We start from the raw sequence: 26,234 nt of genomic DNA on the forward strand, positions 1-26,234 counted from the left end.
ATTTTTTTTTTCAATATATACGCATTGAAATCATACTCTTTTTTTTTTTTCTGAAACTTAAAAAAAATGTAATCATGATTGAAAAAATTCACATATTTATTTAGAATTCATCCAATTTTCAGTAAACTTACCCATTTTTATAGATAAGAATTATTGGGGCATATATAAGATAACCCATGTGGAATCAGAGAAATAATTGATGGGACCCTGTGGGTACATGTTTTGCACAAGCTTTATTCATACAACCGAACCTAATCAAATCACTCAGACACACATCTATCATTCACTATCTTATCATTAATTTTATAAAATTAAATTATACTTAAAACTTACATATTTAATATTTATATTTTATTTTTATCTTATAATTAATTTTATAAAATTGAGTTAGAGGTAAATGTAGATTTTTAACATTTATGTTTTAATCTTAAAACAATGAAACATGAAATTAAAGTCTGCAGACGAAACTGCAACTGCAGAGGTGATTATTTATGCAGGTTTTGGTTTTATCTGTGGCCCATGAAAGAGCTGGAAAATATAAATAGGTTCCTGCAACCTGCGAACCAAACCCAATGTGTCTGCTTTCAATTGAGATGTCACTTCCTAAAAGATTCTTCCACTTTTTACTCTCACTATTTTACATACACAGTTTATAAAAAATTTAAGTTATTAATTTACTTATTTCAACTAATACTCCAATCATAAAACTGTTGCTAAAATATAGATAATGATAATTAGACAATTTTTTTTTATAATATTTAAACATTATTTATGTGTGTTATGATTATTATTATTGATTGTGAAATAATTTTAGACCAATCACAAAATGATATATAAATAATATTTAAATATTATAAAAAAAATGTTATCTAAATATCATTATCCAAAAAATATACTTAAAAAACCATAAACATATTCAAATATGAATAACACAGTATATATTTCATAAAATATTTTATTCACAAAACTGATAGTCATCTAAGAATTGATATTTTCTTTATATTATAATAAGCAAAAAATATTATGATTGCTTATTTTTTTATGATAAATAAATCCGTTTGTCTTATTTTTTGGTGGAACAATGACAGCTCAGTTCAATATATTGAAAAGTGTTTAATTATGTTGAAATATTTTAACCAAAGTATTAGGATAATATGAAGGATAATACAATACATATGATGATATTAGTAAATATTAAAGTTGGAGTTTGTTATCTCAAACGTCTCATCAAAACTAGAGCTTGGGTTGAGTGATAAAGTGAGTAACACATCCTTAACATGTGTTACGTAAATGATGATCATGTCCCACGTGGAGTAAATTGATTGGACCGTGTTACTATTTGTTTTTAAATTTTCTTTTTATGTAAATTTCTGTCATAATATAATTCTCATTAAATTATAAAATGTGATTTTTTTTTTAATTAAACAACGGTTACTTAAAGACAAATAAACAAATAAGAAGGTTATCCCTCCATTTTTTTATTTTTTTGCTGTCTACTAGTGTTTGTGTTTTGAACCATGACGCTCTTATCCTCTCACCTCCTACTATTCTCGGCCGTGCACCGACGAACGCCGCCGCCGTGCACCACCGTCTTTCGTTGGAACAAGCCAACAATAGACGGCACTGTCCGGTTTCTGCGTTCTCCTGTCATGCCAGCTGTCGTTTTGGATCAAAGGGTGGCGCCGTTTGCTGTCCCCGCCGCAGCAGAAGATCTGCTCTACAATGCCGGGGCCACCGTTGGTGTTCTCGGCGGCGCTTACGCCCTCGTACGTGCCTTTGATGAACTCACGCGGAGGAACATCCTCCATCAGGTACAACTTCAATCTTTGTTCAGTCACTGCTTGCATGCAGATACACAATTTCCAAAACATTTGACGAATTATTGATAAATATTCGTAGAAAAGTATTAGAAAATAAAATGAATTGAATTAAATTTGTTTTACAATTAAAAGAGAGTTTATATAAAAGCTATGCTTTACGAGAAATTTTAATTTTTGAGAAAATCTTAATTCATTTCACTTCCTTATTTTCTTTCATCCATAGGAAGAAATTTTAAGTTGCAATGAATTGTTGTGATGCTGATTCCAATGCAAATTTAAGGTACAAGTAACAAATACTCCATCTTTTTGGAAACCTACGCTGAAGGCTTGAAAAGGGTACCACAAAAATAGGTTTATTTGTTGCCTTCAATTTGGGTTCTGGGTCTCGTTTTCTGATTTGTGTTTGGTTTGGTGGAAGTTTGGGTGCTTACTTGACTATGATGTGAACCTTTGGTTCTGTGGAAATTGGTTGGACAGGGTCTGAGCAGAAAGCTGGTCCACATATTGTCTGGCTTGCTTTTTCTGGTTTCTTGGCCTATTTTCAGGTATCTCATTTCTGTGTTTGAGATCCTGGTTTTTTATCTTTCATACTAGGAATATGTGAGCTGTATGTAATGCTGCTTTGTTTGAATGTTTTGATTTTAATGCTAGGATAGCAACTCCCCTAAGGCTCGCTACTTTGCCGCTTTTGTACCTCTGGTCAATTGCTTGAGGCTTTTGGTGAACGGTCTGTCATTGGCTTCTGATGAGGGACTCATCAAATCATTGACCAGAGAAGGAGATCCACAGTAATTTCTTTTTTTGTCACTGGTTTTTTGTTTTATATGCTAATGGGGTTGTTGAGAAACTGCAAATTTGGTATAGGCAAGGCATTAAATGTTAATTTTTGCCTGCAGAGAATTGCTAAAGGGGCCTCTTTATTATGTTCTGATATTGATCTTTTGTGCTCTTGTGTTCTGGCGTGAGTCTCCAATTGGTGTGGTCTCGTTGGGAATGATGTGTGGAGGGGATGGTAATATAGTAAATAGACTTTCTTCTACATTCTTATCTAAGTAATGGTTTTCTGCTTTGTTTAATCAGCATTGAACTTGATGATTTTGCAGGTGTAGCTGATATCATCGGTAGAAAATATGGGTCCATAAAGATTCCTTACAATCAAAACAAGAGTTGGGTCGGTAGCATATCTATGCTTGTGTTTGGATTCTTGGTTTCAATTGGGTGTGTAACAATCTTATCCAACTTTTCCTTTCTCTTTTTAGGAAATCTACTTAAAGATCAACTTCAGTCGTGTTTCTACTTTAGGGCTGGAAATATGAACTAAAAATACTTATAAAATGGGAAAATACATTTTTCACGGTAGATATTGATTGTCACTGATGCCTTTGATATTATTATTGCATGTAGGATACTCTGCTACTATTCAGTTTTAGGACACGTGCAGTTGGATTGGGCAAGTACTGTGCCCAGAGTTGCTTTTATTTCTTTCGTGGCAACAGTTGTGGAGTCCCTTCCCATTACTGAGATAGTAGATGATAACATCTCTGTTCCACTAGTTACAATGGCAGTGGCATTTTCACTTTTCTCTAACTCTTGAAGCCAACGGCTTAGATCCCCAGAAAAGTCATACGTATCTTCTCTATTCAAAATTTTCCTGCAGTGCGGCAATATGAAATTATTTCTAGTTTGTTCATTGTAGAGGAATTGTTAAAAGAAATTACTAAAAATCATTGTTAAGAATAGCTATAACTATTCTGTTGTGTTGATGTAAAAAAAAAGCGATTAATCACAATCGACACCAAGTCTCCTTGAAAATTACAACCAAATCTATGGGTGGTATAATAAGCGGGTTATCAAGTGGTTTAGCATAATATACGATATCGGGTTTTTAATGTCAGAGTAATGACTATGTAGTGGCAATTTTGCATGTCTCGTCCCAATTGGAGTCAATTTCCCTCCAAAGCTGAGTCACGGAACACACTCCAAAGCGTAGCTTAGATCCTTAAAATAACTTAGGTGAACTTTGCATAGTTTATTTTCTTTTCACTTAAGCAATGAAGCTAATATACCAACACTGGTTGGATGTTTGAATTTGTCCTTCAATTAAAACGTCACATCTTTGCCTAACTAACTACCATTTTGAACCCAGCAATTAGTCAAAATCATGCATGTCTGGCCAAAGAAAAAGGGTCCTTATTACGTGTTTATGTTATCACATGTAATTAAGCACAAACAACTTTTAGTTATGTTTGGCAGAATTTAATGGTCAGGTCCACTTGGTGTGCACAATTATTATTGATGGTAAATGGAATGATTGATGAATACAGCCTTGGTTCATCTGCAATCTGAACCACACGTCAGAAAATAATTGATAATTGATGGGTTACAAATGCAACAGTGTCCCTTCATAGCATGTGGTCTCACTATCTAGATTCTAGACTTCAGCACAGCAAACAAATAGTGATTGAATTTATGCACATGTACTTTTACAGCAGAGCTTACCAAATGCACTCTAATTTGCTTGTTAAGAAGCATCAACTTAAATTCAGTACCTAAAACTACATAGAATTGCCAGATTGCACCTATATTATTTACAGATTGCCAAGGGCCATAAATTCCACGGGCTGAAGAAACAATAAATTGAGCAATTCAATGATTCACACAGTATGACAACCAAAATGATATCATCTTTCAACTCATAATATTAATATAAAATTAAAAAAAAAAAACGAATCTTTTCTTACAAAGTATTGGCTCCAACCTTTGACATAGCTACAATTAGAACTTCCACATTTTATCATCCCTTCGAAGCATGAAAGAGGATGGAAGAACTCATCACAAAATTAAGTTGTGTTGAGGAATTATAGCTAGAACCAGCTTCCAAAATCTTCAATTTTCTTTTCTCTTAATGAATAATTGATTGTTGGGCAGTCTACTGTTTTACCCCTTCTTGGTGAACAATCAGGATATCTAAAAGAATATGTCTCAAAACCAGAATAAATTCACCGGTTTTGAAGTCCTTCAATTGCCTTCTTCCACTGCCATGCTCTTTGCTTAGCATCTTCAAACGACATTACCTTTTTAGGCTGCATCAACATTATTTATAAAGAAAAGTGTGAAATTTGGAACACAAAATGTACTTGAACTAAGACTTGAAATTTATGTATGAAGGAGTTGGGGTGTGTGAATTGCAAGTTAGAGAAAATCACTTACAAAAGCATGCCATGAAAAGAATTCAAATAAAAGCCCTTTCAGGTCTTGCTGTTGGCTTGGGTGTTAGATACTTAAATATTTCAACCATTAGCATGGCCACCTAGGAATCCGACTTTGGACTCTCTATATTTATAAATCGAACAAATTGTACAAGAACTAGTCAAGAAAGCTTACTGTGCAAATCTTGAAGTTTGATGCAGTAGTCACTTGGATGCTTAGATCATTTGGATTATCAGACCATATTATATTTCCCTTCACAATTAGCTTTGATGGGTCCACATAGATCAACTTTGGTTTGTTGGTGAGGATGAGCTGCACCTTCTTGCTTGTTAGTTTTTGTAATTTCTTCACCATAGAGATCATAAGAACAGATTCCCCAGGATCCAAAAACTGTTGCCTGTAATATGAGCATAAATTGACAGTTTGAAAACCCAGGTAACATGAACTTCAGGCACTGTACGCAAGAGCTTTTCTTTGTTTTATTTTTCTAAACGTTAAGTTTATGCTTGAATAGGAATTGATTTGTATCTCTCTGAGAATGCAATTTTTTTAATTAAACACTACCAGCGAAAGGGCATTGGAGAACATATAACCAAACATCTATGTAAATTAATATTAATAGATGAAATAGACCTCAACGTAGCTGTTACTTTTTGTCCCCCAGTTATGATTCCAAAAAGATAAATAAATGTACAGTGTTCTTTGCGTGAAAAGCTGTAGAGTATGAAAATAAAATAAAATAAAAGATAGCATTCACCATGTGGTAAAAATATTAAAACGTTGAGGATATAGCTTCAAAATATTCTTTTGGCCATATTTGAACGTTTTATTTAATTTGAAAATTATACTAACATTTGAGCCTCTTTTAAGGTGACATGATTTACAAATAGTTAAGATCTTCATAAAACCATTAATATTAAAGTGAACACATCATATCAATTCCCCTTCACTAGACTATGATTAAAAGAAAAAACGCTTCAACAAGAAAAGGTTTCAACATACCATTTTGAATCAAAGGAATCAATTGAAGCTAGCCTAGTTATGTGACTAGACCCATCAGAAGATGTAGCACCATCAGGTTGTCTAACTGAAGCTGAGTGACAATCCCCAATGTGAGAAGGACTCCATGACGAATCATGAACATCATCAGCTGCAGGTGACTGAGTCTGCAAGTTAAAGTTATGTCAGTGTCAGAAACTTCATGTTCATCAACAGGTAAAGGAGGACAAGAAATGAAGGTTCCTTTTCTTATTCTCGATAAATAACATTTCAGAGAGCAAAGCAATGGTAATCACACCCCAGGTTCCGGAGCAAGTTTTGGAGGAACTTGTGCCCTCAAGTTCTTCCAGTCAACCCCCTTGAAAAATGGGTGTGCTTTCAAAATAGCATAACCATCAGGTCCAGCACCTGGTCTCCTGCTGGGTTCCAAATCCTGCATCATAATAACATTGATTTCAAATTAAAACTCCATTGGCATGCAACTTAAAGCATGCTAAAAAAGTTGTCATATTATCATATATATTATATATACCATTACATGATAATCTTTAGTATTACAATTAACGTACTCTTTTTTCATGTTTTACGCACTTATAAAATAACATGACGTCTTTTCAATATTCATTCATGTATAATGTTCTTCTGGAAAAAATAATTGTGGGTCTGTGTAATATATTTACGTAATAGTCCTCATAAAAACCTAAAAGGTGCTTGACTTGCTAAAACCTGAGGGACTAAACAGCATTACAATACTTCTTTCATGTGGCCTTTAAAACTGGTTGGACTTGTTGGACGGAACAAAACAAAATGACATAACGTAATGGTGACAAAATTTTGTCGTTCAATAATGATCCAAAAATAGAAAATACCCATCAATTTGGCCAAAATCTCACAAATGTCAATTGAGAACAGCCAGGAGGCCCAATTGGGCTTTTAACCTAGCACAAATTCCCACTCCACCCTTTGAAATTGTTTTGCATAAACTACGTCCATAAAATAGACAAAACAAAAAGTGGTGTTGAGGCTCAGTTTCTTAACTTCTGCTTGTGTTGTCCACTTATCCTTCAAATATCCATCAAAAGCACCCATTATGTGTTATCTTATAGTCTACAACTACACCTTCTTGCTTCTGGTTATTATTATATTATTTATTAAAAAGGGCACACCACGCACCAATTTGACTCATCATCCCACCCCCTCAGAGGCAGCACAGCCTTTCTTAAAGGCTATATATTTGCAAGGTATCAGAAGTACCTTAGAATAAATGAATGTGAATAAAACTGTGAAAATGTTCTAAACCTGACAACCAATAAAAACCAATGGGTACTGGTTAGAAGAATGAAATTGACAATTGCTACTACCAAATTGACAAAAAATAGATGCAAAATTCACCCCATCTCAAAACAATGTCCTTCAAGAAGGCCAGAAATGAAACATCTTAATATGTATATATTGAGTTGCTATCTAATTGACAAAAATAGAAAGGAGTTTATTTTTTTGAGCAATTAGAAATGTACAAAAATTATGTGATGCTAAGATTTCTATGTGCACAGTTATAATACTAACCAACAGACGGTCAATGAGCTCTCTTGCTTCATCAGAAAAGTAATCTGGAAATCTAAGTTCCCTTGCTACAATTCTTTGAAAAATAAGCCATTCACTTGCGTCTTTAAATGGGGAAGTTCCAGAAAGCATTTGGTATAATGTGCAGCCAAGTGCCCATAGGTCATTGCTGTTGTGATATATTGAGGGAAGAAAAACAAAAAATAAAAGTTATTATATGGGAACCTGGTATGAAACTCAGTGCATGAACAAACGTAACAAGTGAGCTGTAAAAAATTAATTCTTGATTTTCAGAGAAAAAAAAGTTAAAAACTGAAGTGAAAAATGGACGTGCATGAAAAACTGGCACAACCAATAATATTTTCTTGGATAGAAGTAAATGACTATATTCAAAAGTAAATCCATGATGGAGACTTAAAGAAATAATACTATCAACATAGAATTCATCTGCATTACTTGACAATTTAGTGCCTACCCAAAAGTTGCAGGAGAGGAATTAAGAACCTCTGGAGGAACATAAGCAGCTGTTCCCACAAAAGTGCAGGCTTTGTCGTCTAGAAATTTAAAAAATATGAATAAATATAAATACAATATAAGAGAAACTTATAAAATGCATCATCCACATTGCGCCTATTTTACCAGACGCTGCATTTGGAAGGACAGTGATTTGACTATCCTGCATAGGCTTCACACTCCCAAAATCCGCTATTTTAATGTGTCCGTCAGCTGTGAGTAACAAGTTCTCTGGCTGCAGTTGAAGAATATCAATATTCAAATGGCCAAATACAGCAATGATGCAGTATAATCATGATACAGAACTACCTTAATATCACGGTGTATGACTCCCAAACTATGTATGTATTCAAGAGCATCAACAACTTCAGCTGCATAGAACCGTGCCTCATCCTCAGTTAGACGACCTTTCTGCACAAAGAAATAAGAAAGCTTGCTAGTAGATATCATGTAGTAACAAGCATGCACAAAAATACTAGCAGACAAATTAACAACATCCATATCCAAAATAATACCGAGTACACATACTTTCGTAAGCCACTGATACAGCTGATGGACAATGATAAAGAAAATATGGGCGTAACATAGGTAACTTTGTTTCGAGGTAAGAGGGGGCATTGGTTAATACTAGTAGAGCATTGACAAATGCTATTTTAGTACTGCCATCGTTTTGGGAATCATTGTTCTAGTAAGTAGTGTGGACCCGTACTTTGAAACTAGATGTTCTAATGTGATTTATTGATAATACAATCTATCCCATTTAAACCTTTTAGTGATATAAGTGCTTATATGAATAGCCTATTTTGGAATGAGAAAATCTTATGATAAAAAATGCAGCAACTAAAGCTCTTGGCTGAAAAGCATTTTTTTTCATGTTAAGATATTGTGCTAGAGATAATATCTAAAGAGAATATAAGTCCTTCTCTTCTTTGTTTCCTTAGTTTTATTAGTTTCCTTGCTTTACTAATTACAACTTCTAAACTTTGGGAATTGATTCAACCCTTATGTTTATAAGTAAGTGTATCAATCATTTACTAATATACACGAAGGACTTATTTTTACCATCTCAAATTGGTAGCAAAGCTCTTTGGTAAGCCATTTCTCAGTTTCCAGTTAGGGATTTGGTCACTTGGTGTGCAATGCCTCAAAGCCTTGTATTCCTTTTCAGTATCCTTTTTTTGTGTGCTGTCACAACAAACTTCAAGCCACCCATGTTTAAATCGCGGTCTTTATTTGTTATCTAGGTGTTGTGATTGGCATTACATTTTTGGTTTCCCTTTTTGTGTTTGCAGTTTCTCACTTGCTCGTCATGGTAGAGAGTCTTACAACTTTGACCAAGTGAAGAGGTTGTAGTTGTAGGGGTAGTGGCTATGGCAGAAGACATTCTAAAGGAATTTATCATTTTTCTCCCAGAGAACATAAGTGTCTTCAAATAAAGGTATCCCAACTGGATTCCTCTTTAGCAACTATTACTCACGCAGTAATCCTACTATATACCTATCTCACCTTGCATTTGTAGAGATAATGAATTTTTATTTTGGTAACTTAATCGTGTTAGTAATCTCTCTTATTTCTAACCTCTCACCTGAATCAACTCACCACATCACCCTCATTGATTGTTTTGGAGGAAAGATAGCTGGTATTGGTTAAGCTTTGTCTTTTCAAAAGTTATCTCTAATTTCTTCTTAGTTGTACTAAGTTACCCCTTCAATTTGATTTCAATCAATCAACTAACATGTTCTCTCGATTCTTCTGTAACATTAAAACTAGACGTTTTCTTCATACAAGATTGGAATGAGACAGATGGTTGGAGCAATATCTAAAATATGGAGTCTCTATAACCTCCTTCATCCACTATGTTTTGCAGATAATAGGTCATTCAAGTTTGAATAAGTTGAAGCAAGTGGTCTATCTTTCACATTCAAAGTCCTTGGAGCGAGTCATGTCAGCTTGGTAAAAATATTAGGACAATCTTTTAAACTAGTGTCAAGAATTCTGATGGTTAGGTCCTACTCACGTGCCTTCTAATTTTGGATACAAATGTCACATTCATTGATAACCTCAAAAGATGCACATTCTTACTTTTTACGAAAGATCCAACAACAAAGCCTTATCCCACAAATTGAGATCAGTTATATGAATTACAAGATGTCATTTCAAGATTTTTGTTCAAAGATAAGGAATCAATTTAAACAAACAATTGGTGTTGTAAATGGTGTGACTGAACATAAACATTGTACAAATCCATCCTACGGCATCACATATCAATTTAGTAGCTCTCGATCACCATAACAAAAATGGTGTGTGAATAACATAAGTATTGTCATATTATTGATGACTTAGACACCATTGATAAGAGCATTAACTTTGAGGGTGGTGTTCTCATCACCGGTAATTCAATAACTTGAATGCCATCATCAATTTTAGTGATGAGATTTCTTACTCTCTTTTGCTTCCCAAGAACCCCTTTATGTTGTTCCCCATCCAAGTGTTTTGTTTCACTTGTTTTGTTTATGATCCCACTCCTACTTGCTTGCCATGGCAATAAAATAAACATTAATTGGGCATTTCAAAGTACAAAATGAGTATCAAGGATGTTCTATATCTATGCATCATTTTATGGTCTTCGTACGGGGTCCTTTGATGATACACCTTTCTTTGCATCTGTAGCTGTAACAGATTCCTCAATTCCACTTTCACTTATTCCTAATTTTTTAGTTGCCCATCTCTACTCAGTTCTCCACAAATCCCAAGATGACCCTTAGTTGCAAAGTTGAGGTCTCGAAGCACGTGAGATTTTTCCTATTGATTGTGATTTAACCCCCATTCTCACATTTTTCTACCAGCTTAGGTCCCACCTAAACCTAGCCCTTCTATTAACATGTCTATTGACATTTGGGTAAACCATCAATTGTTAGTTCTCTCATCCTATTTAGAACTTTTTGTCATCAATTGTCTCATTCTATTTGTTACATCCTCTATTAGTACTCAAAAGACTGTCTAGGAAGCATTATCCCATTCTAGATGATGATAGGAAATGATGGAAGAGATGGCTACTTTGGAGTTCAATCCCATCCACTTGAAAAATCTATAATTGGTTTTTGGTGGGCCTTTGCTAATAAAATGATCCCAAACAGAGGGGTGGGTCAATTGAAAGCTTAAATGGTGACAAACGTATACACTCAAATGTATGGCTTGGTTACCTTGTCTCCAAATGTTAAATGGACGTCTATTCACTTACTCTTGTCTCTAGATGCAAGAAGTCGTTGGCCTTTGGGGACCTTGATGAATAGGTAAATCAATTGAAAACCCATATGGTGACAATAGGATGCACTCAACTTTCTGGTTTGAACTACAATGATACCTTGTCACCAAATGCTAAAATGATGCCCATTCACTTATTATTGTCAACGGGTGCAATGAGTCATAGGCCTTTGTGTGGCTCAATATTAAAATTGCATTTTACACAGTAACTTATAATAGATCTATAGAGAGCAACCACTTGGCTTAGTTGCTCAGGGCTGATGGGCATTTGTTTTGTAGGTTAAAAAATAGGCATACAGTCTAAAGCAATCACCTTAAGCTTGGTTAAGGAAGTTTAGCAAAATTATTCAAAAGTTTACATGGTTTGCAATGAGATGGGTCATTGTATATTCTCTAGATGTTCATCTTTGAATAAACTAATTTATTGTGGTATACATAGATGATATTGTCATTACATGTGATGATCGAGATTAAGGACCTAAAGCAACACTTATTCAAGCACCTTTGAACCAATGATTGAGGCTATTACATTATTTTCTTGGAATTGAAGAGGGTCAATCATAGGCAAGTATTGTGATTTCTTCTAGAAAATATAACCTTAACACTTTAAAAGAACCAAGGATGCTTGATTGTAAGTCATTTAATACTCCTATGGATCCAGATGTGAAGCTTCTACCTAATTAAAGGGAAAGGGGGCCGTATCTTGACCCAGACTGCAGAATTCTCAAGTTCGGTCAATGTTTAAGTATTCACAGATTCACACTTCTTAAAGAAGATTGAAGATATTAAACTGAAAAAAGAATGACAACTCAAAGGAGAGATGAATGGTAAAAAATTGAAATAAAATTAAAAGTACTCTCTGAATTTCATGACAAATGTACCCAGTGAAACAAAACTACAAAGAGAAAGGGGGATTGACCATGAAACCACACTGCATGGTTATAGATCTCAATCTAAAGATAAGACATCTCATATTCCTAAATATGGTTCATTTTTAATGTTCAAAGGAGCATTCTCTTCATTTAGAATGGGGATTGATAAATCAGGTAAAATGGAGTAAACAGCAGATTTAAGCAAAACTAAGATGAGTGTTATCTCAAGAAACTGAGAGGTGAAGTGTAAATTCCTTCGTATCAAAATGTTCACTTATGTCTATACACGGAATTAATGAAAAACAAAGACTACTAGTTTATCTCAAATCTTAGAAACCCCATGTTAAAAGAAATTATGGTTAACTTACTCTCTTTAGACAATCATAAGAGCATAGCAAACGTCATTGTTTTAATGTTTAATACTAAGGCCTAATGTAGGACTAAACTTGGGTCCAGCAGGACTAGCACCTTCAGCACAAGTTATGTAGGATTTTTACGAACAAATTATTAATACCCCAGCACAGAGAACATGTGCCTTTAAGTTTCACGTTAGCTTACCCTGGTTATTTGATCAAAAAGTTCTCCACCTTCGCAGGATTCAAGTGCCATGTCTTCACCGATGTAAAAGGAACAGAAGGGAAAAAAGATAACATCAAAATAATATAAACCAACTTGGCAAACAAGGGAGTAAAAGGAAGACTTAAGAAGATAACATAGACGAGTAAGCCACGGCAAAAGCAACTGTTTAAGATAAAATACACCCAGAAATACTTACATAGAGAAAATGAATCTTGAAATGTGAAATATAACCGCACAATGCCTGGATGATCCAATTGATCTAGCACAATGCGTTCCAATTTCACATAAGCTGTTTTGTTCTCCTTAGTAATAAACTTTTTATCCATGATCTTCAATGCATAGACAGTTCCTGTGTCCTTCTTCTTTGCCCTCACAACCTTTGATAAGAAATATATTAGTTGATAATTTACAAGGGAAAATAAATCCAATCAAACAACAGCTCACCGTATAACAGAAGAAAATAAATTGTTCCAAAATTGTAGAAATTATAGATATTTCCATCAATTAGTATAATTTTTTGTGCACAGCCAACCAAAACAGTTGAATAAAGAAGAAACCAAATCATAAATCCCGTAAGAGACGGAGCATGCAGGTAAGGGAGCTGGAAAGGCAGAAGCATCGGAAATCTATGATATGACAAGCAAATAGAGAAAAGGAAACATATGTTTTCTTGTAAGATGTCACATACTCCTATTTGATATCAACGTAGTTTAATAAGTAGACACTTCTACTGGCATAAGGCAACAAAATAATACACTCAAGGGGGGAATAATATAATGCTGTTTTCTGCACTACTGGATTCATGTGTAAACCCCACAAGATCAAGCCAATCAGTTCTTCAGTTCGGTTCACTTTCTACAGCCTATAATTTGTTTTACTTCCAGCTCAGTAATTCAAGATTTTCTCCATAATTATTTCAGAGATAATCGTCAGGAATAATTTGTTTAATAAAAAAAACAGCTTGATTTCCAAATCTGAAGCTTTGAATTTAGTTCACAATACAGCTTAGAAAAGACGTTGAGTATTTTCCTATTCTGTAAAATGAAGAGAGCGGCTTCAGAGAGAATAGGAACGTGTGGGGGTACAAGCAGCCTTCATAAAATTTTTAGCAAACATTAATGTCATAGCATAAAAAAGAACCCCCCAGCCAACTAAAATTCCCAAATGAAGATAATATACCAAATGGTGCTTCATAATAATAGATAGCAACAACGATGACAATATTGCCCAATGATCTCTGCATCTTAATAAGCATCAATGATTATCCTAGGCAACCAACACGTATTATCTAACAGAACTACAAAGGCAGCATCGTTTACAGGATTCATATATTACTATTATCCATCAAAACATTGCAAACATACAAAAGAAAAAAAAAAGTAAACCATCATAATCAACCCACTAAAAGACATCAGAAGTCCAGGTATGAGACCTTGGAATAAGAGCCAACACCATAGATCTTGCCCAATTCAAAGTCCTGGATAGTGTAATTCTCCTGAGGAGCCCTAAAAGCAAAGCTCTTGGATCTCTGGACATTGCCTCCACCATTGGAAGATGAGGTATTCCCCTGAATCTTCAGCTTCGAATCAAAATCCTTCTCCATTTCCAACATTGCTCGGTCACCACCAACAGCAAGGAGAAGAAAAAAAAAACAAGAGAAGCTCCAGTCTACGTTGGCATGGAGACTGTCTCTCTCTAGAAAAGCAGTTATGTTTGTCTTTCTAGAGGCCTGGGGAGGCGAGCCCGGAACGGTCAAAGAGAGGCGAAGCCCCGGAGACCCTTTTGTGAGAAAAGGAAAAGGGCGAAGGGAATTGTGCAAATGGATGGGAAAGGTGTGAGCTTTGAGGTTTGGGGTTGGTTGATTGAAACCGAAATTGAAAACCCTAGAGAGAGGGGTGGCACATCACATGGGGAAGGAATGATGATGGAGATCGTTCATTTTCTCATGCCTTCTTTCTCTCTCTCTTTGTGGCTATTATGCCTAATTCAGGAACAATGCAAACACCTGTCATGGAATGGGATGGGAAGAGAAGATAAAGAAAAGGAGGGTGTGGTGTTTTGGAGTGTTTGCATAAATAATGCATATCATTACAAGCTTTTGTGCAATTTCATGCTTTTCTGTCACTGTCCTGTTTCCAAATTCATTAGTCCAATGGACACACACACATCCTCTCTTACTTCCAACATTGCTTTCCATTTTTTTATTCCTTTCTTTGACCCTTTTGACTGCACATCTTATGTATTTATTCAAAGAGAGCCTTTATTATAAATTATCTACCATTTTTTTTCGATAGCCTTGCATAAATGATAAATATTCTACATGACAACCAAAAATTTCATAGGGAAAAATAAACTGTTTTATCTGGCTTGATCGAAGAGAGATAGGAAAACAGACGTGTCATCTTATTTAATTTGTAAGAAAATTTAAACAATGAATAAAAAAAGAGATATTTGAAAGGTATTATTAAACATGTAAATAATTTTAATGAGACTACGGATATATATAGTCATCTTTCACTGCTCTTATGTTGCACTTTAAATGATCCTTTAAGATAGCAGATCTCCTGTCAGTTTTGTAAGAAGCAATTCCGAGGAACGTTTTAAAAAAATATATTCCTTATGTTTTATATTATTAATAGAATTTCGGTGTTAGATTAATCCTGTCTTAATTCATGAAGTAAATGAATTAATTCAACTTTATCAATCTTTGAATATGTATTCAAAATGTACTTAACAAGGATCGACATTTTTTTCATGTTTTTTTTATTTAATTATCTATTTAAATTTAATATATATATATATGGTTTTTTTTATTTCAATTACATAAAGAATTAATATCACTCTTAACTTAAAATTTTAAGATAATAGGTTAATGAATCTTCATCTTATGTGATGTTTTTCTTTCTTATTTTTACTAAATGTGAAACTTACATACACTTTAATTCTCAAAAATTAGTAATACATCTTCAGGGATGTATCCATTCAACCAATTCTAACTCATTCAATGACCAGTTTCTTCTAGCTCATTGGATTTCTATTAATTTATTTTCAAACATAAATTTGTGCAAAGAGACTAGATTTTCCTATCAATCAAACCATTATGAATTGTTCGAAATGTCACTAAAATATTTTTGTTCAACAAGTATTTTACTCTTCCGATAATCCAAATTCCTAAGGACCTTTTTCACAATACTCACCACCTATTGAGTATTGGTTCACCCACAAATATAATGACTTGAGCTATCTAAAATTTTAAAAATTAATTTTGCCTAAGTAGTGAATGGGTTGCCTAAAGAGTTTACATGCTTTCAAAAATTGAATAGATATATCATATCATCAATTTGTGTATTTGAAGAGTTTTACTTCTTTCTCATGTTACAAATACATCTATTTAGTTAAAGAAGAACATCTTTAAATATAACAAATTGATAAAAGTTGTATATTATCATCATTCAAAATTTACTTAACCCAAAATTAATATTTGATACATCATTTTTTTCATCCAGCATTCAAAAATTTAATCCACCTATCACTCAAAAACAACTCAACATTTTAAATCAAATTTGTTTTAGATTAGATTTAAGATCCCTTACTCAAAACATTCCAAATTATTTTGAAGACTAGATAGGCTTCTTGATTATCCTTCTTTATTCAAATTGCGTTGTTCACTCCCTCTTCTCTTTGTCCAAGCTATGACGCTCAAAGTCTCAAAGGTAGTATGACGCTTAAAGTCAGCAACTTTGCATGATAATAGTGATAATATTCATTAGAAAATAACTTTCAATCAATTAAGAGTTATTAATTATTTGTTTATTCAATCCATTAGCCTGACAGATGTACATACCGTACAAAACTTATCTCGAATCAATTCACAAAGCAACGAATAATTTTTTTTTTCAAAATTAGTTTATTTAATAAAATATTTTAGCATAGAAACAAACTATTCATCTAAAACTCTTTTTAGTAACATGAGACCACCAATACAACACATATGCAAGACAAAACCTTAAAATGACTAAAAGAAAATAAACTTACTCTAATAACAATTCTCCTAGACAAAATTGTACTTTAAGTTTTAAGTTAAGACTCTTGTGTTATAGTCTTTGGATTTTAAATAAAAAATTTAGAAAAGATATAAATAAGAAAAGAGGAATAGTTTTATAAAAAAATGGTAGTTTTTATAAAATAAAACTTAATTAATTGATTTTCTATTTATAACTCGATGTTCCGATAATAAAATAATTATTTTCTGTATCCATATATACACAAATATATCAATATAAAAGCGATATTAATATCTATAATTTTTATAATAAAAAAATCATTTTCTATGTCCTTGAACACACACGCATATCACATAAAAGTGGTATAAATATTTAAATTGGATTATAAAAGTGATACCACTAATTACTTTTTAATATACTTGTTACGATACGTTTGAATTTATTAAAATAAAACTCTTCATTCCTCTAGGGTTCTTTGTCACGGTAAGCTTTTCCCAAGTTTAGTATGTTTTAAGGAAATAAAAGCTCTTTCTGGAATTGAAATATAAGTCATTCTCTACTAATCATCATCTTTAATTTCTTTATTATGTGATATTTTAAGTATTTTTTCATCCTTAGCAAAATAATATCACAGTAGTTAGTTTTCTTTTTATCAATTACAATATCACATGTTTTGTAATCTTTAAAGAAAATGATAAAATAGAAAATTATACAGCTATTTTATTAAAATTAAGAGAAACTATTACTTACTACTTTCTACAAAGCAACTTTAAAAAGAGGATAAAAATAAAATTTTAAAAGAACAATTTTTAAAGCATAGGCAGGGCTGCAACTTTACCCCTCTGCTTTTTTTTTTTTTTCTCTTCAGAGTTCTTTTTGCATACATCAAGCGGTGGAATAAATTTTATTTATCAAAATAAAATAGTTATACAATATTTTACTTCACACCTTTATCATATATATATATATATATATATATATATATATATATATATATATATATATATATATATATATATATATATAAAAGAAATAAAATCATTAATAATTAACGAAATTATTAGTTGTAGTGTGCATATGTGGAAGGGGTGTTACTTTCTCCACCATTCGAAGTGCTCGTGCACTTTCTGTTATTTTTTTTATTTTAAAAGTATTACATATCTTTTCATTAATTTTTTTTTTATTTTAAAAATATCTTAAAATTTTTTATGATTTTTAATAATCTTTCTCTTTGTCTCTTCAGGTTATTTGAATTTATGATATATTACAAAATGTAAAATTTAGATTTTGTTCTAAATTTCTAGAAAAATGTTCATATATGTATGTGTTTTTTTACATTTAATATTTATAATTTTTAACATTATATTATGTTTTAACTTACCGACATGTTTGACTCAAATAACTTGAATAAAATATTTAATTTATTAGATAAATAATATAAAAATACTTAAAATATAAAAGAAGAGTTATTTGTTAAAGATTTTGAACTTATTTACTTTCGTCATTATAAAGTTAGTATATAATAATAATAATAATATATTATAATTATTATTTACTATTAATATTATTATGTTTATTATTTTGTATTTGGATCTAACTTTTAAGTTTATAAAGTGGAAGTGATAGAAGCACTAATATTGAAGTTTACTCTGAATTTTATATTTTGCAATATATCACATGTTTAAATCTAAGCCATGTGAATGCTTGTTAATGCAGAGAGAGAAAGATTGTTGAGGATAATGGGGAATGCTCCATTAATGCAAATAGAGAAAGAGAAAAATTATTAAAAATAATGGGAGTGTAGGGTATTTTTGAAATAAAAAAAATAATGGAGAAGTGTAAAGTATTTTTAAAATAAAAGAAAATAATGGAGAAGTATATAAGCACTTGAGGTGGTGGAGAGAGCAACACCCTTGTGGAAGTAACCACTTGTTCCCCATTTCAAATGAATTTTTTATTTTGGTAAATGGATGATCTAATTATTAGCCCTAATCTATGAATTTTATTATTGTATAAAATTTACCTATGCTAAGCTTTTCATGAATTTTAGCAATCGTGAATCTAGAAATTATAATTCCTATGATTAAATTTTTTTTAGTTAGTAAAATATATTTATTAAAAATAATTTATATACTTTTTTGACAAAGAGAATAATGTAGTTTATCAATAATTTAATTATCAAATACATTAGGTGGTCCAATAAAAGTAAAGTTGGAAACATTTATTTTCGACCTCTCTGAGATTCACAGTTATAAAAACATGTTTTCGCTTTTTTTTTTTCTTTTTTAAATATTATCAAAACCCTAAAACTAAAAAAATCACTTATTTTTTAAAGTTTGACAAGAAAACTAACGAACTATTGGTAGTGCGGGACTCCCAAATAGCTACATAGTTCAAGAATAATACTTTTGCCGATTGATTCAGAAATTGAAGGTATAACTCTACCTAAGTATGCTAACAATTTAATAAAAAATAATTGATAAGCATTCTCTTTAAGTGTCAGAAATAGTACATAATGCTAAAACTCAATAAACATATATAAAAAATTGAAATTTTACAACAGTATACAAAATGCAATGACTACATTGGACCAAACATGCAGCACATAAATGTGTGCTTCTGCGTACACTCTTTTTGGATAATTTTAGAAAAAATGGTGAAAATTACAGAAACATGTCATTGTTCCTGAGAGATGAAACTGTGGTCTATTTCGTCTGTCAGTGATGCCCATGCGTCATAGTTCATATTCGCCTCCTTCAACCAGAAACCAACGTCCAATCTAAGAAAAGAAAGCCACCCTTGAAAATTGAAAGGCTTAGAAATAGTCAAAAAGCAATGCAAATTAGAATCAATAGCAGGATTAGAATCACAGTTCCTGAGAAAGAAATGTCTTTAGGAAACAGTTGTAGTCCTATTTTGCTTTGGTCTAATCCTTCTTGAGTCATTCTCTCTCCCTGTTTTTCCTTCTATCACAAACCATCCCCCAGGGGTTGGAGGCACAAATTAGAAAAAATTTAACAAGAGAAGGCCATTATGGAACCAATTTACATGTTGCAGACAATCATTCTATTGGAAAACCCCCTAAAATAAGATTCACAGTGGGGTACAAGTATGGACAAGAAGACTTTATACCCGCAAAGATGAAAATTACAAAAGTTGGCAAGAACCTACCTATAACAAAAACTCCCTACTATACATCCCAACCATCTTTCCTACTGTCAAATCCACATTTACGGCCACCTAAACTTCCATACATCTCTGAAAATTTCACCAGGCACTGGCTTCTTAGATCGTAATGCACTTTTGTGTTTCGGCTAATAGCTGCACCAGAAAACTTTGAAGTGTCAATTGCCCAAGCTGGTTTCACATAATCAACAGTCCTTGGTGATGAGCTTGCATTGGCATACAAGTAATTTAATAGCACATCTTCACAGTTGAAATACTGGTCCACCAGTTCCCTCCCTTGCTTTGCTTCCTTGCTCCAGTACCTCTTGAAAGCTACTTGAGAATCAATAAAAGCTGCACCGGTCAGAATCATGTTGTACCCTTTATGCAACCTAGCATACTTTTCTCCCCTATATTTTAAAGGGCTTCCCGCAATGAGCCTAGGGTAGAATCCAACAATCCGATCCGGGTGCTGACGCCAAACGTTAAAACCTCGCTCGATATCATCACATGGCATCATAATGTCATCATCAAGCTCCAGGACAGAGCGTGTCTTTATCAATGGATCGACCCTGAACCGATTATTCAGAGAGTTCTTTTCTTCTACCCTGATCCTTACTGGTACAGCAGAGTCTAGATCACTCAGTTTCGGAGGAACTCCCTTGTTCCACACCACCACAATCTCCCGCACAGAAGAACATCTTGAGTAGTGTTTCACATACATTTTCAAGTTCCAGAGTCGAGCATCATAGGTCATTGTTAACAATGTAAACTGGGAATACTTCCCTTTCAGCGGATAAGGTTCTTCTGAACCGTTACCACCATAAATATTTTTCACTCCAATGCACATCAATCCAACCCCCACAGCAAATATCATGGAAAGAATAAACCTCCTAGCACAAGCATTATGCTTAATCTTACCTCGCAGAAATGTTGGGGCCCTGTTCAGACGGCTGCAAAACCGCCTTACCTTTGAAGAGAACATATTTGACCTTTCCCAAGATAAGATAGTCAAATTCCTTTTTCCAGAGTTGTGAATGAACCAATTTAGAGGGACAATACAATTCACAAATCCAAGCAAGACACCCAATAGCACAATGAGTATAGCAGCAACTGCAACAGAAGCACAGCCAACTGTGAATCGCCTGACTGAATCTCCAGAAGGAACACGATCCCCATCCATGACCCCAACCCAGCCACCAGATGGCAAGTGTTGCACATCTAAGTGATGGTGTCGAGCACCATTCCAAGCATTTCGACCTTTGTTCGGTTCAACAAAGCCTGAGGGTACTTCAACTTCTTTGTATTCATCACTAGTGAGAGTTTCTATCTTAAAAACGCGTACCTGTCTCCCATATGTATCACCACAGTCCTGACCCACACGATAAAGATTTCCTTCATATTTAAATGGTCTGCCTCCATTGCGAGCTCCAAAGCTCTTGTCAATGTTATAAATGGGATTCTTCTTGTGAGGTTTCCAAGGACCAAGAGGTGAATTGCTGTACCAAATCTCCAACTGCCCATTTTTCTTGGAGCCAAAACCACTATGATCTGAGCCAAAAAGCCAATACCTCCCACCATAATTGATGATAAAAGAATCAACAAGGGGCTTTTTTATAATGACCTTTGCCAACCTCCACTGCAGAGGAAAGTTAACTGCACGGTAGAGACGAAGGTCTCCCTTCCTGCTTCCCTCAGGCATCATATATATCTGAAATTATAAATAAACAAAAAATGAATACCATAAATATAATTAACTACAATAACTAGTTTGAGAAGAAGTCGACAAATGATATGCATCAAGTTAATAACTAAACATGAACACTATTTTTTTCAAGAGCAATACCTGGCCATCGTGCTCAAAGACATATGGATAGGAAAGATGCCAATCCTCATTCAATGCAATTCCCAGCTGTTGCCATGTTGCTCCCTTATCAGTACTTTTTGCAACACCAATATCTCCTTGATTAGTGATTGAATTTTTTGTCTCATAGAACAAGTAAAAAGTATTTCCCTGAATTGAAATGCCAATATGAGTGAATATGTTCTTGATGACTATCCATACATATAGAAAACAACAAACTTCAAAAGGGCAGACAACTCAAAATGAGATATTAACCTATTCTCCTTTAATACTCCAACCACTAATCATTCATATTCTTCTTTGTGCATGAGTAAAAAATTACAATATTTTTTTAATAATTATAACTTTTTCACTTGGAGATTAGAATATCAGACTGAAACAAAAAGTAGACACTATGGTGAATGGACTAAAATCTGTATGGGAGCATGACAGATAAATACAAAATGTATGACACATAAAAAATTGTTGCAGTCTCAATGATGCCTCACCCATTATATTTTTCCCTGACAACAACACTTGAGACATTTTCCCTACAATGGTGAGATCTTTATGCATTGGGCTGCTTTTGTTGAGACACTTAAAAGAGCTAAACATTTCAAAAAACACCATGCATGGTAATCGTCCATCCTCCAAGAAAAACACTTCGAATTGAAGTTACATTCTAATGCATCATCGTTCATAAATTTAGAAAAGAACTCCAAAGGAAGTGTGGCTCATTTCCTTTTCAAAAGCAAACACGGTCCAAAGGAAGAAAAACCATATTGGCAATACATCATGTACATGACCCATTAGTTTAATCAAAATGTAAATTTAAGGGGCGAAATATAGATAGGGAGATTGGAACTGTTCTAGGCACTCCCTATCATTGGATCCATTCCAATTAGCCTGTTTTCAATTATAAAACATAAAACAAACAACCATACGAGGAACTGATTCATTTTTTAAACAAAGAAAACCCCCCATTATTAAAGCTATTGACTCAGTGATGACACTAAAACTCAGAATATTTAATAAATATCTTCTTGCAATAAAAAAAAAAGAAAAGAAGGATAACCTTGTGCTACAACACACGTAAGAATACATCCAGAGAGTAGGAAGCCTACTTTTCAAGTTATATAGAATACTAGAAATACTAGTACTTAAAAGTACAAAGAACTGATTGTAACTACAGATAAGCATGACACGCATAGAACCCTACTTTTCATGTTTAAATAGAATACTGATATTAGGTACTCGACAGTATAAACAACTGGTTGTTTAGCTACGATCCTCTTTAAGTATGACACGAAGTATTAGTAAGGACCTCGCTATCTTGCAGATAAGGACCTTGAGGATAAGAACAAAATACAGGAAGTCACACGAGTCCTACTTAATCTTAAATTTCTATCTCATTTCACACTTCAATTGTTACAATCAGACATATCCTGAACTCCCCGTCAACTTTTCGGCGGCTTACGGAATCAACTCAAGCAGCTAAGAAAATGTCACTTGCATTATATGTAAGTCCAGGCTCCCTGCCTTCAGCCCGAAAAGCTATATACGTATATATGCCTGGTTTTCCGTTGGATTATCCAAGACAAAAACAAGTTGATGTAACATGATTTTTGGTAAATTTCATATTTTAGATTCTGTGTTAAAGAATTGATTTTAAATGGAAACAACTTTAGGCAACTTCTGTGTCAGACAAAAAAATTCTAATGAATTTTACAACTAACTTTTAAAAGAAAAACATCCGACAAACATAAACCACATGAGTTCAAAATCAATTTTGCAGACCCTCACCCAGAAACACACTATCGCTCCATGTCAGACTTTAAGATCCTAGCAAATCCTCCAGATACTTGCAAGTTAACCCGGTTAAGTATAGGAACAATAACATGACGTATTATCTTTCACCGTTTCCCTAAACGTTCCAACACCAAGCCTCTATCCCGAAAGATTCATAACTGAATCTAGAAACTGAGTTGGCAAACAAAACAGTGAGTAAAAAAAAAGGCAGGATTTTGCCGGTCCAAAATGCAGACACAGAAGGAATAAAAAGGTGAAATAAAAACAACTACTACACAGAATCAGAAACACCAGATAGATACATGATGAGGGAATGAAGGAACAAGGGTGACAACAAGAACCTATTAGTATTGCTATTTCTATTATTATTATTACCTGAATAAATAGAAAAGGGTCAGCAACAAAATTACTAGGGAAACCAGCATCAGAAACTGAAGCACACGTCACCACAGGATTGGCGACAGGCCAAGCTGCACTCTCATCGTTGGATACATTCGCCTGCACACAATCAACACCACCATCACTCTCCAAACCAAAAAAGAAAAAACACCCCACATCACAAAAAACCCAATTAAAATAATTCACAACCATCACTCCACCAAAACAAAACCAACACTCCCAACAACCTTAAAACAAGTATCCCCAAACAAAAAATATATATATTTTTTGTCTCTAATTTTTATCTTAAAAAAAAAAAACTTCAAAGGAGAAATTAACACATACATGCATATGAAAAAGTCGGGGCAAAAGGAGAAGAAACTTACAGCTTCTATGGGTTTAAGAGAGAAAGGGGAGTCACCGTAGAATATCCCAATAGACCAAGAACCCTCATTGTCATCACGACAACCGTAAGAGGAGAGAGAGGTGCGCACAGCAGGGGAAAAAGCGACCCAACCGTAGAGGGTGGCAATGGATCCAAACAAAACGAAACACCCGAAGAAGAAAACGAAACCCGAAGAAAATAACCGCTTATAGTACTGTTGGTTCTCCAATCTCCACCTACACGAACACTTCACACTCATGTCACAACAACTCCCGCTGCCGCTGTTAGAACAACCACCGTTTCCTCCGCCGCCGCCGCCAATCTGTCCCGAACCCATCCCGCCGGAGAAATGCTCGGTGCCACCGGGAGATCTCACACCACCCTGGCACGTTGCAACTCCGTCGCCAGCATCCCACAATTCAAACAACACACAACCGAACCAACCCAACCCGTTTTTTTTTTTCTTCGGGTCTCTTTCTCTCTCTATTCTCTCCCTTTCTCTCTATGCGTGTTTTTCCTTTCACGAGGGCAAGGTCGTAATTTTAGAAATTATTGCGCGACTGGACCTTCCTTACCTCGGTGGTCTGCTATATATACCGTTTCGCACTTAATGTTAAACGCTCTTTAAATTTTATTTTAAAAATAAAATATTGGGTTTATTTATTAATTGGGTAATTATCAATTAATTCATAATTTGGTCCAACGTTAATTGCGCGCGTACGGGATGAATAGTACTCGCTGCCAGTGGCGAACACCTCAACTCTCACGCGCAAGACAAAACATGGGGAAACTCTTTCTTCCCACCAAATGACGTAATCCACCGCTAAGAAAACATGATGCAAATGACACTCCTTTCAATTTAAATTCCAAAACCATGAGACCTCAACTTTTTATTACAATTATATTTGTTTAATTTTAAAATAAATACCTACAAACACACTAACCTAATTAAAGAATAAATACGATAATAAATATATAATAATTAATAAATCATGTAATGAGATTGTCACATATTATAATAAGAGATTTTTATCTCTATAAAACGATCCTATTTTTAATTAGGTTTTAAAATTATTAATATAATGATTTTATCACGTCTTTAAGCGTTTATTGATTTTACTGCCGGTTTAATTTGTCTAAATAATATTTAACTTCAAAATAATAATGGTAATTTTTTATAGAACAAGATATACTCTGATTGTACAAAACATTTTTTTCTTACAATATACATTAATAGGTTTGTGATGGGTGTTACTGCCATTATATGAAATAATTATTAAAAAAGTAAAAGAAATAAAATATATATATATATATATATAAATTACGCAAAATACATGATAAAGTTATGAAAAAGGAATTAGTGAATTAATGTAATTATAAATGTCACGAGATTTATAATTAATTAACTTTATCACATCCCATAAAATCATAAAAACTCATTATTGTCTTTTAAGGTTTTGTATTGATTTTCTTTCATCCGTTATTGTGATGTTTTTCTATGAATTGAATTTATTTGTTATTTGTCTCTAATTAAAATTAGGATTAAATATTTTTTTAGTGAAAATTAGAATTAGTTATTGTTCAAAATTTTGATTCAATTTAGTTTTTCAACTCTAAAAATATATAGATTTAGTCTTTTTAATCAAATTTTGTTAAATTTATTTGAGTTTCAAATGTATTTCACAATAACATTTAAATTGTCATTTTTTCTTCAATGTTAATTGAAAAATGCATTTGAAACCTCAAATAAACTTAAAAGAAATTGATTAAAGAGAATAAATTTATACAATTTTAAAGACAAGTGACTAAATTAGTCGAAAGTTTTAAATA

General features: G+C 33.3%; 3 protein-coding genes across 6 annotated transcripts; 1 reads left to right on the forward strand and 2 right to left on the reverse strand.

The window, feature by feature from the left end:
- Positions 1-1,460: 1,460 nt before the first annotated feature.
- Positions 1,461-3,609, forward strand: LOC106771879 (phytol kinase 1, chloroplastic). Of its 2 annotated transcripts, none has more exons than XM_022785392.1 (6): positions 1,461-1,811; positions 2,298-2,365; positions 2,477-2,608; positions 2,717-2,832; positions 2,924-2,991; positions 3,080-3,212. In XM_022785392.1, exons 1-6 carry the CDS (start codon positions 1,518-1,520, stop codon positions 3,134-3,136), a joined length of 735 nt encoding a protein of 244 aa, XP_022641113.1. In that variant the 5' UTR covers positions 1,461-1,517; the 3' UTR covers positions 3,137-3,212. The 2 variants fall into 2 exon arrangements, with proteins under 2 accessions (XP_022641113.1, XP_014513379.1); XM_014657893.2 differs by lacking the exon at positions 3,080-3,212 and adding an exon at positions 3,225-3,609 and having other exon boundaries at positions 1,465-1,811; positions 2,924-3,038.
- A 648-nt stretch (positions 3,610-4,257) lies between these two features.
- On the reverse strand, positions 4,258-14,886 carry LOC106771878 (3-phosphoinositide-dependent protein kinase 2). The gene is made up of 11 exons (XM_014657892.2): positions 14,253-14,886; positions 13,017-13,197; positions 12,800-12,852; positions 8,415-8,516; positions 8,232-8,340; positions 8,068-8,146; positions 7,596-7,761; positions 6,328-6,462; positions 6,033-6,196; positions 5,205-5,427; positions 4,258-4,903 (listed from the first exon to the last, which is right to left on the reverse strand). Exons 1-11 carry the CDS (start codon positions 14,430-14,432, stop codon positions 4,820-4,822), a joined length of 1,476 nt encoding a protein of 491 aa, XP_014513378.1. The 5' UTR covers positions 14,433-14,886; the 3' UTR covers positions 4,258-4,819.
- Positions 14,887-19,312: 4,426 nt separating this feature from the next.
- On the reverse strand, positions 19,313-24,964 carry LOC106772196 (glycosyltransferase family protein 64 protein C5). 3 transcript variants are annotated; one of them, XM_022785394.1, is made up of 5 exons: positions 24,406-24,964; positions 24,017-24,139; positions 21,836-22,003; positions 19,996-21,700; positions 19,313-19,622 (listed from the first exon to the last, which is right to left on the reverse strand). In XM_022785394.1, the coding sequence occupies exons 1-4, from the start codon at positions 24,739-24,741 to the stop codon at positions 20,015-20,017; spliced, it is 2,313 nt and encodes a 770-aa protein (XP_022641115.1). In that variant the 5' UTR covers positions 24,742-24,964; the 3' UTR covers positions 19,313-19,622; positions 19,996-20,014. The 3 variants fall into 3 exon arrangements, with proteins under 3 accessions (XP_022641115.1, XP_022641114.1, XP_014513914.1); XM_022785393.1 differs by having other exon boundaries at positions 19,313-19,638; XM_014658428.2 differs by lacking the exon at positions 19,313-19,622 and having other exon boundaries at positions 19,675-21,700.
- Between the last annotated feature and the right edge of the window lie 1,270 nt (positions 24,965-26,234).

The sequence above is a fragment of the Vigna radiata genome, chromosome 8, assembly GCF_000741045.1.
Source record: "Vigna radiata var. radiata cultivar VC1973A chromosome 8, Vradiata_ver6, whole genome shotgun sequence".
Taxonomy (NCBI): Eukaryota; Viridiplantae; Streptophyta; class Magnoliopsida; order Fabales; family Fabaceae; genus Vigna; species Vigna radiata.